This window comes from Thamnophis sirtalis, unplaced genomic scaffold (assembly GCF_051295495.1).
Source record: "Thamnophis sirtalis isolate CommonGarterSnake01/CBP01778 unplaced genomic scaffold, rThaSir2_p1.2 scaffold_13, whole genome shotgun sequence".
NCBI lineage: Eukaryota > Metazoa > Chordata > Lepidosauria > Squamata > Natricidae > Thamnophis > Thamnophis sirtalis.
This window is the reverse complement of record NW_028261393.1, coordinates 10,162,075-10,179,960: the sequence shown is the minus strand read 5'-3', so window position 1 is coordinate 10,179,960 and position 17,886 is coordinate 10,162,075. Positions and strand designations below refer to the sequence as shown.

At 41.6% G+C, this 17,886-nt stretch overlaps 1 protein-coding gene across 2 annotated transcripts; it reads right to left on the bottom strand.

The window, feature by feature from the left end:
- Positions 1–4,962: 4,962 nt before the first annotated feature.
- PSMC4 (proteasome 26S subunit, ATPase 4) lies at positions 4,963–17,761 on the bottom strand. Of its 2 annotated transcripts, none has more exons than XM_014064786.2 (11): positions 17,667–17,761; positions 14,555–14,653; positions 13,823–14,009; positions 13,173–13,319; positions 12,647–12,756; positions 11,766–11,859; positions 11,118–11,285; positions 9,645–9,721; positions 8,735–8,903; positions 6,686–6,741; positions 4,963–5,806 (listed from the first exon to the last, which is right to left on the bottom strand). In XM_014064786.2, the coding sequence occupies exons 1-11, from the start codon at positions 17,700–17,702 to the stop codon at positions 5,693–5,695; spliced, it is 1,257 nt and encodes a 418-aa protein (XP_013920261.1). In that variant the 5' UTR covers positions 17,703–17,761; the 3' UTR covers positions 4,963–5,692. The 2 variants fall into 2 exon arrangements, with proteins under 2 accessions (XP_013920261.1, XP_087584377.1); XM_087728251.1 differs by lacking the exon at positions 17,667–17,761 and adding an exon at positions 17,485–17,520.
- Between the last annotated feature and the right edge of the window lie 125 nt (positions 17,762–17,886).

The following is a 17,886-nucleotide window of genomic DNA, read 5'->3' as shown; positions in this document are numbered from 1 at the left end:
TGGTGTATACACTGGATTGGATGCCAGGCTTACATGTTATGGGTTCACCGACAAAAGCGCACCCAATGAAACCGCGGCAAGAAAACTGTGAGTTCTAAACCGTGCTGACAAATGAGTGCAGAAGCGCACCGACAACAGTGCGCCGACAGAAGCGCGCTCTAAACCTAACCCTAAACCTAACCCTGACCCTTACCTTAACTTAAATCATGCTTCTATCAGCGCACTGTTGTGGGCGTGCTGTTGTGGGTGCATTTGTTGGGTCACGCATGTTATGTATGTTTCAACTTGGTGAGCCATGCATCAAGTCTGACTCATTCAGCTCCCTCTGAATTTCAGGGTGATATGATATCCTGGACCCAACCCACTACTGCCATCTTGGAAAAATAAAGCTTTATTGTAGGCTCACCGATAGTTTGATGGCTAACCACCCCTTTTCAAAAGCAAAATCTTCTCTGGATGGGACACATCCCCAATTCCCCCAAAAAAGATGAATAAAATTGTCTTGACTAGAAGATGGTGGACTGGGGAATTGTAGTTTCCTACACCTTGTACTGTTGTTGCCAATATATTGACTGTGCTTATCAATAACTCTAGATATTCATAAGTCAATGCTTACCAATAACTTGATATGCTTGCTCTAGGCCAGGTTTTATGCCCAGCGGATTTCTGAGATACTGAGAGGGTGCCATTGTTACTGATATCTACTGTTCTCTTAGCCTTGAACTTTGTAAAACTTTCCGTAATATTTATGTATTGTTTTTAATTGCTGAAGCCCTTGTTTGGGACAGAGGCAGTCATACCAATTTGACAAACAATAAATCCTTTTTTTTTTTCATTTACTTCACTTTCATTTCTATCCTGATCCTTCATTGTGCCAATTAGTGTACATTCAAAGTGATAATAAAGTTATTATTCTATACTATTCTATTCTTATTTCTATTTTATTCTCCTAAATTGGAGATAGCAATCAGACATTTTATTCTCTGTAAAATCTACAGGGAGTCCTCGACTTACGACCGTTTGTTTAGCGACTGTTTAAATTTGCAATGGCACGGCCTTGACAACAGTCGCAGCATCTCCATGGTTATGTGGTCAAAATTTGGGCACTGGCATCTAGCCTGTGTTTACAATGGTTGAACCATCCTGCAGTCAGATGGTTTCCACTTGCAACCTTCCTTACAAGATTCCAACTAAGTCAATGGGGGAAGCTGGATTCCCTTAACAATCCATGGCAAAAAAATGCAGTTAATGGTGGCTTCACTTAGTCACAGAAGTTCCCAATTGTCATAAATCAAGGACTTCCTAACTGTATGCCAATTCAAAGCACTTTGTAAATACATACGTTAAGGATGATCTTAGGTATTTGATCAGCTGCTCTACATCAAACTTTTGAATCCAGTTTACTCTTTTTTCTACCTATAGGGATTAAAATGAAATGGATCACTCTGTACTGTATTTCCTTAAAATGGTTCCACCACAAAACCGCGGTAGACAAAAGCGCGCTCGACGAAAGCGCGTACGTGATGTCATCACAGCGCGACGAAAACATCGCGCTGTGAGCGGTAAATTTAAAATTAAAGCGAAAACCTTACCCTAACCCCCCCAAACCTAACCCTAAACCTAACCCTAACCCTAACCCTAAACCTAACGCTAACCCTTAACCTAACGCTAAACCTAACCCTAACGCTTAACCTAACCCTAACCCTAACCCTAACCTTTATGTGAATCGGCTTGCTTTAATTTTATTTTAATTTCAATTTAATTTATTTTTAATTTTTTTCGTCGCGCTGCTGACGTCAGGTACGCGCTTTCGTCGAGCGCGCTTTTGTCTACCGCGGTTTTGACAGGTCACGCCTTAAAATATTGCTTTAATGACTGCTGGTGTTCACATCTTATTCAGAATTGCAATTGATTGTATTTCATTAAGACTGTGTTGACCCTTGGCAACCCCATGGATATTCTCCGTGACAATCTGACTTATGACAATTCAGAACTACTTTCCTGAATTCAGAAGGATGGAAGGAAGATTTCCAATAATTCCTGTCAGATTTCAGAAGAAAATTCAATGGAGAAACTAGAAGGAACTCTTGAGGTTGCTCCCACTCCATTTTCTTTGCCCACCCACCCTCATTCTGTTTCTGTTTAGATAAGGAAATGTGACTGAAACAAGACCAGAGGGGATCTGGCTGTCTAGTGGTTAAAGCAGATTATCAAAGTAACTAATTTTGGAGATCTTGTACAGCAAATAAAACCCATAAATAAACCAAATGGATAAGAGCTCAAGCAAGCACTAAATTGCCCAAAACGGAACAGCATCTTTATTGTGGTCAATGACTAGGACATTTAAGTTACACAAACGTTTTTTTTCTGATTCAACAAGTTGTATGAATTCAGCCCTTAAAAGCATAATGATACCCCAGTTTCAAAAAAGTAACCCATCGTCTTGCAAAGGATGGCATTCAAGAATTTTAAGAAGCTGATTCAGAATGAGAAATGCAAAATTAGCTCATTTCAAGTATTGGCAGAAATCCAGTTTGGAGGATTGTTATTCCTATTACTCTTAAACCAAGATGGACGTGCTGCGCAGAGTCATTGAACGGACAAAAAGTGAATAGGGGGATCTGAAAGGATAAGAGAGGATTTTCATCCTTTTGGAGGAGGGGGCCAATTTTTAATGTTACCAAAATCAGCCATTTTCTCAATGTACAAAAATAATAATTCTTCTAAGGCAGTGTTTCTCAACCTTACCAACTTGAAGATGTCCGGACTTCAACTCCCAGAATTCCCCAGCCAGCGAATGCTGGCTGGGGAATTCTGGGAGTTGAAGTCCGGACATCTTCAAGTTGCCAAGGTTGAGAAACACTGTTCTAAGGTATTTTAAAAAGGTTCATCCACCCAGGCAAATGCAGCTTGTAAAAAAATCTGGATATGAATCTTGATAAGGTTATTTCGTGGGATCGAATGAAGACTTTATTTTGTTTGGTGTCTAACAGGCTCATGTGCTTTTAAAGAGTTCGTGCAAGCAGGTACAAAAAATGTGTTTTTGAATACTGTGGTTCCTCTTGAATCTCCACAATGCAAATGCGATCTTGGTACTTGTGTTTGATAAGAATTTAGCAAAACGTTCTGATTATACAAATTGGGTGGAACAGGGATTTAAAAATGTGAGTGAAAAGGCGAAGTTGACAATTTCATCTACCCCTAATTGAGGACAACAGCAGACTCAAAGACAGCTCAATCTGCTTTCAGAGGAAAGCATTTGACCCAATTCATACTCCACCCAGAAAGTATGATCTCTCCAATACCTGTAATTACTGGTTCAATTTCATAATCATTAACTGTCACATGAATGGTGTGCTATGGAAGCTCTGTATCAATGTTCATAGTGATTGCATTACTGAAGGTAATGTTCCATTATTTCTCTGGCCAAATCTTTTTTTTAAAAAAACATGGGAGCCTGCCATGGATACAAAAAAAGATGGGCAGGAAATTAAAATAAAGACTTTATCTTTAAATTATGTCTTTCCTTTAAAAATAAAAAAGAGGTCTGTTAACGGGGAGGAAGAATAAGGGAGAAGGATAACTTAACTCCCAGCTTTGAATGCAGCCATTATTTAATGCCAAGTGATGCTTACGGAAGTTAACATTCTGACTCTTGTGTCACCCAAAACTGTTTTAATGGCAAAGCTATTATGCCAACTGACAGCCAAAATATGCAATAAATAGCTTCTAGTTTAAACAGAGAAACTACTTTTGACCTAGTGACACTTCCTGCCCACAAAGTGCAATTTTTAACTGCAGCCAAATCATTCAAACTTTGGGGAGGAGGAGGGGGGAAAGAGTTGAACCAGTGAAGCAAAAGGCAAGCACGTTCTGCTTCCGTTTGGCTTGGCACGTGCTTCTCCCAGGCCCCTAAGAATGTGAAGTAGGAATCTTTGTTTGCTTTGCAAGACAATAAAACTGAAAGCAAACAAGGGTCCAGATTTGTCAATGCAATCTCGCACTGTACAGCTATGTCAGTCTGGCATTCTTCTAGCAAGAGCCAACAACACATAGTGTGTGCGCGTGTGTGACTAAGCCAATCACTGAAGGAGAAATACTTGTTTCTTCTTACCCTCCCCCTGCCACTTCTATTATTAAAATTACCCCTTGTTGCTATTTGTGTCAAAGGAAAGAAAAATTGATAGCTACCTGCTGGGTCGTCGCTTCCTCTATAAGATAGCAAAAAGAATCAGAAAAATATAGCATGGTTCTAACAGTAATCAACTCAATTACAGGCAAACAAACCACATGATTTAGTCTGTATGCAGGGTGAACAAAGGTAGACAAACTTTTGTTAAAGCTACAATGAAGTTAACGGCTTGTGGTTTTGCACGTGCAAATTCGTTCATTCTCTTAGCATGATGTGTGCACCTATCAGATTATAATATGATCGGTTGCAGCACTGCATAGTTTGGGGATACAACAGCTCGTGCTTAGTGTGCTACATAGGCCAGCTTTTGTGCATGATGATCCCTTGGAAAAATGAGGACTCTTCTATAGGATAATCCTATTGCTTCTAATAAAGGTTCTTGTTGCTTTTAACACTTAAAGTAATACATGTTCTTTAGTGGGCTAGACATTGTTGCAAAGAATGTGAACAATTCTGGTACAGCCGTTCTCAAGATGTAGAAGGAATGGCATCATCTGGGGGGGGGAAGAGTCAAAAAAGGAATCAGCCCTAGAATCTCTACGTAGCCTCAAACGGACCAAGTCCAACTTCTCCTCCCCTTGAATTCTGTCAACCCTTCTCTAGCATCAAAATAGCATTGTTAGTTGAGTGGATTCCTGGCATGAGCAAATAGAATGGCAACGGAGGTTCACGTGTGATCTTGGTCTTTTGCCCCCGACACAAAACCATCTTAGAGGTTAAGCTTTCCAAGAAACCTGGTTCTCCCACAGCAACACCAACACTTGCAAAAATGTATCACAAGTCTTTTTATTTATCTGGACCGTAAGAATAAACTTCACGTATTGTATTTGCTAACAAATCATCAATGGCTTTGATAATCAGGGTCATACAATGTATTATCATAATGTGGCTTGGTGGGGGGATTCATGGGTCTAATCTGAGATTTCTTCAAAGCATGTTTAATAAAACCTAGCTTAGTATAACTTAGAGCCCAAGTTAGGGAAGCTGTGAAAACTTCAGGTGGGCATTACACAATCCTAGAAAAGGGTTTTGATCTCGTGTTCAACATGTGAACCGAGCATGCAATATGAACCCACACACTTTACAGGCCAACCATTGCTTCCAACTATCAACCACAAGCTCCAACCCCTTGTGACCAAATTTCAGATATGATGGAACTGTGGTGTAACAATAGCTGGCAGGTCTGGTCCCACCCACACTCCCCTTCCCTCCAAGGGAGCAACTGTTAATCCAATTCAAATCTTATTCCCCGTTGGGCCTGAGAATAAAAAACAATACAGGCAGATCAAGAACATAATAGAAATGGAGGGGATGAGACACACCCATCTCCTATTTCCAGAATGGCGTTTCTGGGTAGCTTTTCTTCCTTTAAAAAAAAAAAAAAACAACAACTCACGGGATAAATGTAGCCTACCAGAAACACATAAAAAATACAGCCCCTCCTTTCACTGCAAGGATTGAGACTACCAAACCGAGCCTTGGTCCTGCTGTTCCCATCTTTTATTTGTAGAACTCGTGTTCCTGTTCGTCTTTCTTGATGACCGTTTTGTAGGCTTTTTCAAAGTCCTTGGCAAGGACAATGTAACGGTTCTCCCGTACTGCCAGCATCCCAGCCTAAAAGGAAGAATGAGAAAGATAAAAGGAGGCTGGGAAGAAGGGGAAATGTTTCAAAGCAGCAACTACGAAGGGAGCGCTCACAATGAAAGAAAGAGAGGTGGAAAGACGCCGGGGAGCAATGCTCCAAGGCATGTTCTCGTTCTGATTTACAATTCACACCATCCGGGCAAGACGTTCTGGGAACTGCAGCCCAATGTTAATTGCCCAAGGAAGCAGTAGCCTCCTTTAAATGGATGTCAACAGACTGTGGAGTATCCTAAAATTTGGATTCCTGCCCTGAAAACTGAAGTATGTTTGCACTCCTGAGCCTACTACAGCAAATATAGACACATACAGATATCCATTTATTCAGAGAGTCCCTACTTTAATTCCAAATTCCCAACTGGTTAGAAACCAAAACTAATATTGCTGTTTGCTGAATTTCAACCAACAATATTTCCATTTTACTTCCATATATAACGCTTTGTTTCGCCTTCTTTTTTAATCCCGCATAAATGGAAATACCACCAATGTAGGGATGTCTGCTAAAATCCACCACAAGAATAAATCACAGTGAGATGGGTAAGATTATCAGATGTAACCCTGGCAAAGAAACTTAGTCCTCCTACAGAGTTTGCTGTAGAGGCAAGATCTAAACTCGTGACTCCAAGCTCCCAGCTTAAGTTCCTGGCTAGCAGCCTACACACATTCTCACACAGAAGTTGACCCAAGAGGAGCATGATTCACAGCTTAACATTTCATGCCTTTTTTTTAACCCTCTGAAGATTTCTCTCATTTCCCCAATCGTTAAGATAGCTAGACACGAATAAAGAGGAAGTGGGGCTGAAAACGGATGGCCATCTGCTCCTTTGGAGCAACGAACAAAAGCATACGAACCTCCTGGCAAATGGAGTTGATATCAGCTCCTGAGATCTTATCAGGTCGTGCTACATCTAGGAGGAGTGAAGGAAAGAAATAGAGAGAAAAGGCCCAACATGACCGTCCCACAATTTTAACTAGCTGACATTCTGAAATCGGGATATTCTCTTCTAAGTGGTAACCTTTCCATTTGACCCAGTGAAATGTTAGTATTGTAGCCCACCAGTGGCCATCAGAGCTGGCAGCAGATTCGGACAGTGAGGAGGTTGGGGAGGAACATGGGCCAGTCCTGGAGTCTGGGGAAGGCTCTAATGAGGGCTCTGTGTCGGAGACAGAGAGGGGACCAGAGCCGTCTGACAGTTATCAACTGCCTTTAGAGTCAGATCTCAGTGAGGCAGATGAACAGCTGGAGCCTCTTCCCAGTGTGCGCATGCACAGAGTTGCTAGACGAAGGGAACAGCTAAAGAACAGGAGTCGACTTGGGAGTAAGGCCACAGGTGGATGGTGAATGGCCCTTCCCAGAGAAAATAACAAGAGGAGCAAAAGGGGAGTGGAGTTTTCAGGAGACAATTAGTTCATGACTCTCCGAGGCTCCTTGCCGCGTTTTACAGATATCGGCCTGGCAGCTCTCCAAGCCAGATAAGGTCTATGACTGTAAATCCTGCCTTTGAAAGACTTTGCTGGATGTGAATGAGCTGAATTCACAGTAAATTAATAAAAGGTTTTTTTGTTGGGGCAAGGACTTTGCTTCATGTTCTTGGGAAGAACAGTTACAGGAAAAACCAACAGAAAGCAACCAATGATTGAAATAAAAGTTAAGTAATCACTTCATTGGAAAAGGTTCAGATTCTCCCAGTTCAAGCTTCACAAGGATTGGAGTCTCCTTTCCCTCTGAAGGAATGGGACAGATGAATTGGGAGGAATCCGTCAAGTTACACAAAATGGAACTGGCTGATATCCCATTTCGTAACAAAGGGCAGATTAGGCAAGAACACAACAAAAGCCCAACCCACTTGCTTTGTTTTCGACCCTAAACAGAAAACAGCTCTAACCAGTCAGGAGAAACTACTATAGCATGCATACTCCCTCCCACAGTAGCTGCCTCTTAATTTGTTCCTGGAGGAGGGATCTGCTGGAGAAGAAACAGCTCTTGCAACACAACAATTGTTGGTGTGAACAGAAGAATGGTCCCAGGAAAGCAGTTGAAATTTATACGTCTTAAGCAGTGACTGAAGCGTTGGGAGTTTTTGTTTACTAAATGTTTATCCTGCCCTTGATTCAGAAGCTCAAGGTACTACACACAGCACTGTTCCTTTTTATTTTTCTCCCAATAACGACCCATTGAGATACTGGACTAAGAATGAATGACTGGCCCAAGTTACACTGCACAGTTCTACAGATAAGGGTAGACTAGAATTTGGGACTCTTTTCTCCAACACTTTAACCAGCCTTCCAACACTGGATTAAGGAGACTCGGGTGCAAGTCCTCACTGGGTGACCTAGATACCCACTTTCAGCAAAGCCTACTTCACAGAGTTGTTTTTGGAAGGAAAAAACAGAGAGAGGCGTCTATATACACAAGCTTGAATTAACAGAAAAAAGGGAGGATACAATGAAATTATCCAATTATAAGATGCTAGAACTTGAATACTATGCCCCAATAAGATGTGCTAGAGACAAAACCTTTGTTTCCCCCAACCTGCTTCCTGAAATGGAACCTGTGATCTATCCCACAGGGGGAGTCTGGGGCAACTTTACGTAATTTCTTTATAACAATATTAGGTGGGAAAGAATTTCCCCCCAAAACCCACGCCAAAATGCATCCCAAATGTTCTGCTCTATAGATCAGGGGGACTCCAAATTTGACAACTTTTAAGACTTGTGGACTTCAACTCCCAGAATTCCTCAGCTCTGGCTGGGGAATTCTGGGAGTTGAAGTCCACAAGTCTTAAAAGTTGCCAAGTTTGGAGACCCCTGCTATAGATGAAGGTAGCAATGTGCCTCCAAGAAGCGTCCGCCCCAAAATAAAAGTGTCACTTCTTTTGACCAAGTTCTTGTCAAGGATACAATCTTCCAGATCCACCTCCTCAGATAGATTCATCTTGCTGGTGATGGTAGAGAAGATTAAGCGTTTTTGGCGTCTATCTGGCAGAGGAAACTCGATCTTACGATCTAGACGCCCTGGTCGGAGCAAAGCAGGATCCAGGGTGTCTGCTCGGTTTGTAGCCATTATCACCTGTGGTCAAAAGAACAAGAGAAGAAGAAACCACATAAATCCTGAACTTTGAAAGTGCCAACTCAGCCCAAGCTGTATTCATGGCTTGTGTACTCTTGAAAACAGCTGAGTAAGACAAATTGTGAACTGAAGTTTAATAAGTAAAATGAGAAAATCTTTCTTTCTCCCCAGCCTGAAATCTTCCTCACTTTAGGAACTCCAAAAAGCTCGGGATTGTTACGGTTGGTTCTCTGACTAACAAGGATTCAGAAAACCATCAACTAACTGCCTATAAGCTTCTTGCCTTGCTGGATCATAGGAATAGTATTAGAAGAAGAAGAAAAAACAATCCACAAAGAATTGGTTCTAAATGGGAACTAGTTCCATTACTGGAATTATTTTAACCTCAGCCGAGATTTCCAAGATGAAAAATGCCTGGGAAAATTATTTAGGTACTCCCCCCCCCCCCAAAAAAAAAAAAAAAACCCTGACATAGATGGGCAAGGAAGCTGCATAACTTTTTTTGGACATAGCAAGTTCCTCAGCAATTTATCAGCCATTATGAACAGTGGACTAAATTTTTATTAATTGCAATGTATTAATTTTGGGCATTTTTCTGGGATTTGGGATGAGTTTTCTCCTTCTCCCTTTCACACACATGCACATCATATTAACCACTGTAGATGTGCAGTGCAAAATGAAGAAAAGTGAAGGACATCATTGCCTCCCTAGATCACTCAAATCATCTAAGTCCCAACACACCTTGACATTAACATTCTGGTCAAAGCCATCCATCTGGTTGAGAAGCTCCAACAGAATCCGCTGAACCTCCCTGTCCGCTGTGGAGAGACCGACAAAGCTATCAGAAGATGGGCTGATAAAGAGAAATAGTCCATGCGTTCCTCCATATTTCTAGTCTTCATTCCAGACTTTAAAGGACGTCATACCAGTTTGTGCCTTTTCTGAGAAGCAACTCAAAATCAAACAATTCCTAATTTTTATTCATGCTCCCAAGTTTCAACTCATTATAAATATGGACGAAATGCTACAGAGGAAACAGAATCTTGTGAAACATTCAAAAATAGATAAATGAAGTAAGACGTTTTATAACCTATTCTCTTAGGGATTCTCTCAATTTAGATTTTTTTTTTTTAATGTTGAAATTCTTCTCTTCCAAACCAATTCTACAGAATGGTAGAATTTGATTAATGAGTTTACTATTTCCTATAATTAAGAGCTGCCAGGATTTCTAACCTCCCCTTAAATCCTCACCTATTACCTTCCCAAACCTAATTAAAATTCTCACATCATTGAACAAATCTGCACAAAGGTAGTAACACAAACCCACCTAGAGAGAAATTCTCTTCTGGATTTCATGGGCCAATCCAACACAGAAGACATTGTGGCCAACAGATAAAGAACTTTGCAAACCCAGGGTTCCAACACACTGTGACAAGTCAGGGAAAGAGCAATGCCCACATACTGTAACCAGGACCATGCGATTCTCAGCAGCCAAAAACTGGACAGGTAACTAGAGATTTATACCGCTAAAAAAATAATGTCAAACCCATTTAGTCCCTAATACAAATCAGGGAGAGAGGGGAAAGAATTGCTGCACACAAAAGTGCTGGGCATGAATAAGAAAGAAAGGAAAGTTTGTTCAGATTTTGTTACCAAATTACTCAAGTTTCGGGATTCACAACACATCAAATCATCAGCATTAAAAAGCTAGGTTTTCACAACATCTCTTCCACAACAAAAGCAAGTAATGTTAAACAGGAGCATGAGGGCTCATCAAACTCAACCAGTTATGTAAATTCAGCCATACAGCCCTTAACTAACGTGATTAAGTGTATTGTGTAAACACAGCAATGTTTTCCCTTCTTTTATTTTGGCTTAGCTTCAGTATTGCTTTTTAAGATAAAAGCCTTTGTGGACTGGCTTACATAATGCAGGCAGATAAAATAATCACAAGTTCTAGTTAATGACAGCAGAAGCATAATTCAGCTGTTGAATCAGTGAGGACACCACTAGGGCACAGTGAGCAAAAAGGTAGGTTAATTTCCATGGAACACTATTCCCACCTCTCCAGAACCCACCCACATGCGACACCTCTGTAACTGCCTGAAAATATCCAGGCAGCACGACATTCCCATTCTTTAAACATCCTCCAGCTTCTACCCAAATAATCAGAGCTGCCCTTCAAAATTCAGCTGTTTCTGCTTGCCAACTCACCTCCAGTCTGGGCATCAAAACGCTTGGTGGCAATGGCATCAATTTCATCAATGAAGATGATGGCTGGCGCGTTCTCTTTGGCCAGACGGAAAACATCCCGGACCATGCGTGGCCCCTCACCCAGGTACTTCTGCACGAATTCAGACCCCACTACCCTAATGAAAGCAGCTGGACGGAAAGACATCATGACTCTGAGTTATTGTTCACAGCAGGCTGAATTATGCATAGGATTGTGCAGGAGACTGTGCATATTTATGAAGCAATATACATTTGAGGTCAAGCTTGTAGGTGGTTTCCAGAGTAACCAAATGTATACTTCCATCAGTTGATCTGTGCGCTATTATGAAGAAGACTAAAAGGGTTCAGTGAAGTAGCCTATTCTTCTCTACAGAGGGAGATAATACACATTCTAAGATGCCTCCAAGTCCAATGTCCAGTTGCCCTTGTTGGTTGACAACAATTTTCCCATCCATGTTGGCTTCTTAAAAGTACAACACTTAAACCTTGCCCATTTTCAGCTTCAGGCGCTAAGAAGTGCCAAAAATGTCCGCAATAAAACATTAAAATAGCTCAGATAGAGGGGAAAAATACCCAGCAGGGGAGGAATCTATACATGACACATGGTAATATAACCAAAACCATACTTACCTGTGGTGTGATGGGCCACAGCTTTGGCCAGCATAGTCTTTCCACAGCCAGGGGGCCCATACATTAACACGCCCCGTGGAGGATCTATGCCAATCTATAAAAGAGCCACATAAGGAAGCAACAAGCAGTAAAAGAATTAATTTTTGAGGCCATCATGGTTTGCTTTTTCACAGATTTAATACAGATGCCCTCAGTCCCGAATAGCTGAAGTATGGACATCAATACTTCAATATTATATAGGTCTCTCTGTCGACGCCAAGATCAAACTTCTGAATCCAGTCAATTATTAATCCTAGTGCGCTATTTTGCCTGGCAACAAATAGCCAAAACTACAATGGTAGTTATGCATTAAGCGAACCGTAACTTAGCCTAGCGTATTTAAGCATTGTTTTCACTGTTGGTGCATCCAGTGAGCTTTCTGGTTTTATTGCATTTGCTCTGAATAATGACACTGCTTGTATCCTACTCAGCCTTTAACTCACTGTACAAAGCCAAGAGAACTTCACGGCCTGGGACAATGGGCAAAACTTAGCTAGCTACTGGCAGCTACTATATCATCAAGACTGCATGCTTTCTTTGACATATATTTCTTCCTGTCATATAACCGCTAATACCTCAGCTTAAAAAGCACAACTTGACACTTGAAAATGTTATGTTCTAAGGGATAGGCGATGCGTGAAATATGCTTGTCCATCTCTTCATAAGCTGAGCAAACCAGTTTAGGAGAAGTCATTACGCTTGAGCTGAGTGGGAGGAGAGCAAATGCCTTATATGAGTTTTTGAAGAAGTTTTGAAAAACGGAAATGAGATATAGCTCTAATAAAAGGACTACTTGTGTCCACTTCTGTTTGCAGACTTTCAGCCCTGAAATTTAGAAATACCTGTTTGTAAAGTTCAAAGTGAGTGAGGGGCAGCTCCACGGCCTCTCGGACTTCCTGCTTCTGAATATCCATCCCACCAATGTCAGCATACATGACATCTGGTTTCTGATCTATTTGGAACAAACAGGCACTGATAAGCTGTCATCCCCCAAAATAGCAATTTTTGCAAGCAATCCCTGATTCTGTGTTTTATTTGCTCTCAATTCAAGAAATGGCACACAGGTAGTCCTCAACTTTCAACCATTCGCTTAGCGACGTTCCAAAGTTAAAACAGACTTCACCAGGGACACTTATGACCCAATTCCAAAGTTCCAATAGCCATCTCTCCCACAGTCACATGACCGCACTTCATGTGCTCAGCAACTACATGAGCAGAGGCAGCAAAGAGTTTATTAGCCCATTCAGTCTCATATTTATCTGGATTTTTTGCAGATAAAATGACAATTTGGCAAACAAACACATACACTCCATGCAGGCGCAGAGAAGAGTTTGCTTCTTCTGGTTAAGAAAGATAGATGAACGTCACCTGAAGTCAGCATCATAATACTGCTATCAGCCTCGGGAGGCAACACATCCACCAAGGCATTACTGTGTTTGTGTAGGGCCACAGAAGCATTGGGCTTCAGCAGTTCACGGTCAATGGTGCTCAAGATTCGGACGTAGTAGTTAGAGCCTGCATTGGAAACATTCACAAGATTAGACCGGGTCTTAATTCTACTTCCAAGGAATGGGGAGTATTGAAGTTAGCTTAGTTAAGCCTATTGCTGATACAGGGCTATGTTCCTCCCTCCCCTTCTCTCTGAGCAGCAGGGACCTTCAAATCTAGCTGCAACTTCATGTCTTAGAATGCTGCTTTGAGGCATCTGGGGATATTGAAAAGGCAGCCCTTAGACCAGCGGTGTCAAAAATGCAGCCTGCAGGCCAGATTGGGAAACGGTGAGGGACAAGCCCATGCTACCTCATCCCCAGCCACTCTCACCCCAACCCAAGGGCAAACAAAATCTTGATACACCCCATGATGGGATCGAGTGTGACACTACTGCCTGAGACCATCTAACAGAAATCAAAATGGGCCTGTGAGCTACCAGGGAGGCAATTCAAGAAAAGATCTGCCATAAAGTTCCTTCCCTCAACTTTCCACAAATCAAGAGCCAGCAAAAAGAACGAGCACTACACCTGTGGTAGAACCAACAATGGCTGTGTTCTGATCCACCGCCTCCAGGAACTGGCCAATGACCAGCGGGATGCTCTGGATACGTTTCACCTCCTCCTGAGCATGCAGAAATTCTTTCTTAAGATTTTTCTGCTCATCCTTGATATATTCTTCCTGGACCTCCAGGAATTCCAGCTCTTGCTGGAGTTTCTACAAAGAGACAAAGAAAAGCATGGCTTTTGTTGCACTGGCAAAATTCCCACTTATAAAATGAAGCAAGGACAAGAGATAAGCAACCACATCATGACTTCCTGCTGAATATATGTAGTATACTGCCCCTACTGAGCAGTATGGGAATCTCGAATACCAGAAAAATATAGGAAATGTACATTTTGAAATAACCTAATTGTACTCATTATTTTTGAAACAGCAGTTATGTTTATTTTTAAAATTCAGGGCCATTCACAACTAAGAGTGGAGCTTTATGTTTGTAATCTAAAAAAACAACATGAGTCAAAACAAAAAAAGTTGGAAGAGAGCAAGAAAAGCAAATGAAAATACTAGTTGAAGCGTAGGCCATGCCCAACCCAGCTCTGCAAAGGGGGAAAACATTGTGATACGTCCTGTGACGGCAATGTGACGCCACGAGTTTGACACCCGTCTTGTAGACTAACAAATGCAAAATGCAAATTAGAAACAATAACACTCTTCAGCACTGCTAATCCATAGTGGTATGTGACTGAAGATCAGCTCACTTTATATCGGCTATATAGATCCTCGACATCCTCCGCTTCAGGAGCTAGGAAGGAGAGGCCAGTCTGAGGTCTGGAAATAGAGAGAGCAGGAAGCTCATCCTATAAAATAAAACAGAGATTAGATATAAATAACTTGGCTATAGAATATCCCTGTTTTCTACACTTTACATAGTATGAATGATTAAAGACCTGGATTTGCACAACATTCTGAAAGAAAAAATAAATAAAAGGAAACCAAAATAGAAGCAAAAAAAAGAAGTTTAACATATACAATTGAATACATTTGATCTTTATCTGATTTACTGATGCACGTTGTATGCACCTAAATAGAATGTGTAGTTCATTTAAATTGTTTAAAGATACTAATGTTAATACACCAGAATCAATATGTACCACATAGTTTACTAAGCTTGTGCAACTTTTTATTTAGAATAGGGATAGCCAAAACAAAGGTTCTATCATCTGTTTTGAGCAACACTTTAACATAAAATGTCAGCCTCTCTTAAACCATAGGGAGTTGTGGCTTTGCTACTTATCAGTTTTGAGGAAAATAATAAGTTGTTGCCAAAAAAAAGCAAACATTTCATGATTGGTTACATGCAAATTCATTTGTGTGAAATGTTGAAGTAAGGCTTAATCAGTAACATGAATATAGTCCTAAGGCTTATGTAGTTTCTGATTAATGTAAGGAGAAAAATAAAGCATGCCATGTATTTCTATAAAGCATGACCTGTATATAAACAAAGCATGCCACATATAAAGTATGCCATTTATTTCTAACATTTAATCAGCTGACATTTATTGCTTATCTTGAAGGACACATACCATGTTAGAAATACTTTATTTCTCTCCTTACATTAGCCACAAATTCCAAAGCCTCAGGCTTATCTTCACTTTACTGATTAAACCTTATTTCAATATTTTGCACAAATGCATAGACATGTAACCAACCTCAACCTTTTGTCAAACATTAGGATACATGCCAGACAAAAAAAAAACAGCAACACCAACAAACTAGATGTATCCGAAACAATGTCCTCGGAATTCCTTTAAACCCTGAAGCCTAATTGGACAAAAGCTCCAACAGATAAAGTATTTAGCACTCTTTACTTAAATTTGCTCTTATCCCTACGTGTAGTACAACCCTTATTAATCACCCAATAGATGGCTTTCTGAAGTCTCAATATGATATGGGTGTAAGCATCAGTGAAAAAGAGACTAATTTTGCAGAAGATGGTGAAAAACGAGATAAAGTAGTTGGTGCAGGCCTGGAAACCAGTAGACCCTAGTTCTAATCCTTCCTTAGGAACAAAAGCTAGCTAGTGGGGATTTGGTTCAGTCTCTCTCTCTCTCTCAGTAAAGCCCAACTCAGTATTATTGTGGCGAAAATAGAAGACAGGAATACAGATAGTCCTCGACTTACAATCACAATGTTTCTAAGTGAGAAATTGGTTAAGTGAGTTTCCCCCCATTTCTTGCCACATTTGTTAAGCGAATCTGCCCACCCCCCATTGATTTTACTTGCCAGAAGGCCCAAAAGGGGATTGCGTGTCCCCCAGAACCATGCAGTCATCATAAATATGAAACCCATTGCCAAGCATCTGAATGTAAATCTCATGACCACAGGGATGCTACAACTGTCGTAAGTGTGAAAAACGGTCATAAGTCCCTTTTTTCCGTGCCAGTGCCACTAAACGACCTGTTGTAAGTCGAGGGCTATGTGTCTTAGATATCTTCGCTGTCTTGAGTCATATGGGAAAAAAAGGTAGAATTAGTTTAGTTTACTTTATTGCCATTGCACCTCATAAAATGAAATTAAATGCCATCTTCCATGTACATTGTAACTATTAAAAAAAACCACAAACACACATCCTTTGTATTCTACACACTAATGAATTGAAAACCCCTGATGTTGCATTATATTGCACTATATAGTAGAATTCAGTACAGTTACTGCTCTGGGATAGAAGCTGTTTTTCAGCCTATTTGTTTTTATTATCCTGTACCGCCTGCCAGATGGTAAAATATATTACTAATGTTATAATATAATACATGGTAATAGTTTCCCAGTTGCAATGGATGGCTGTGAAAGTTAAACCATAAGAAAGGCTGAGAGCCAAAGAATTGAGGCCTTTGAACTCTGGGGCTGGAGAAGACTTCCTTTCTTCTATTTTCGCCACAATCATACTGAGTTGGGCTTTACTGAGAGACTGCAAGGCGATCCAATCAGTCAGTCCTAGAAATCAATCCTGACAGCTCTTTAGAAGGCCAGATCCTGAAGAGGAAACTCCAATACTTTGGCCACCTAATGAGAAGGAAGGACTCACTGGAGAAGAGCCTCATGCTGGGAAGGATAGAGGGCAAAAAAAGAACGGGATGGCAGAGAATGAGGTGGCTGGATGGAGTCACTGAAGCAGTGGGTGTGAGCTTAAATGGACTCCAGAGGATGGTAGAAGACAGGAAGGCCTGGAGGAACGTTGTCCATGGGGTCGTGATGGATCAGACACGACTTCGCAACTAACAACAACTAGTTGATGTAAGGAATGTAAAGAAAGATTATTCTTTTTTGTGTGTTTTTGTTTAATAAAAACAATACAACTTTTTTTTAAAAAAAAACAACTAGTTCAAACAAAGGCTGCCCAGGATGAGATGGATCTTTAAGAAGGTTTTGAACTTTCTTAAGGCAGCGGGAGCTGTAGAGCTCTTCCGAGGAGGGGAGAGGGCAACCCATGAGATAGTAACACCGTCTCTTTTTATATGAACACCCCTCAAAGCGTACGGAAGAGAATCACTGCAGCCAATCAAAGCACAAATTAATCCGCTCGCATGTCCATAAATCAAAAGACGCCTCAAAACACGGACGGGGAGGAGGGAACCTGGCGGCAGCCGCGGCCTACTCCCCCCCCCCCCCCCCCATTTTCCAGGCCTACCAACAAGCGGTGACTCGGCATCTCCGCCTCCCTCGTCTTCGTCCTTCGGGCTCCCGGCGCTCCTCCGCCTCCTTCCCAAGCCTGGGAAGCGGGAAGGAGAGGCCGAACCGCCGCTCTCCCCGCGCCTTCGCCTCTCCTTCTCTTCCTCCCTCACAGGTCGCTCTCCCTCCCTTCCCCCGTACCTGAGTTTTCTCCACCGAGATGCCGATCTCCTCCATTTTTTAATCCCCCCCAACGGAAACCAGTGCTGGATGACGTTGCTTCCGGTAGCCCTGCCCCCCTCTCTCTCTCTCCCTCCCCCGCCAGGGACGGAGAGAGGCTCACGGGAGTTGTAGTCCGGCTTTGGCTCGCTGTCTCTTTGACGGACACCTCTCCCGTCTGGGCTCCCCGCCCGATCAGAAG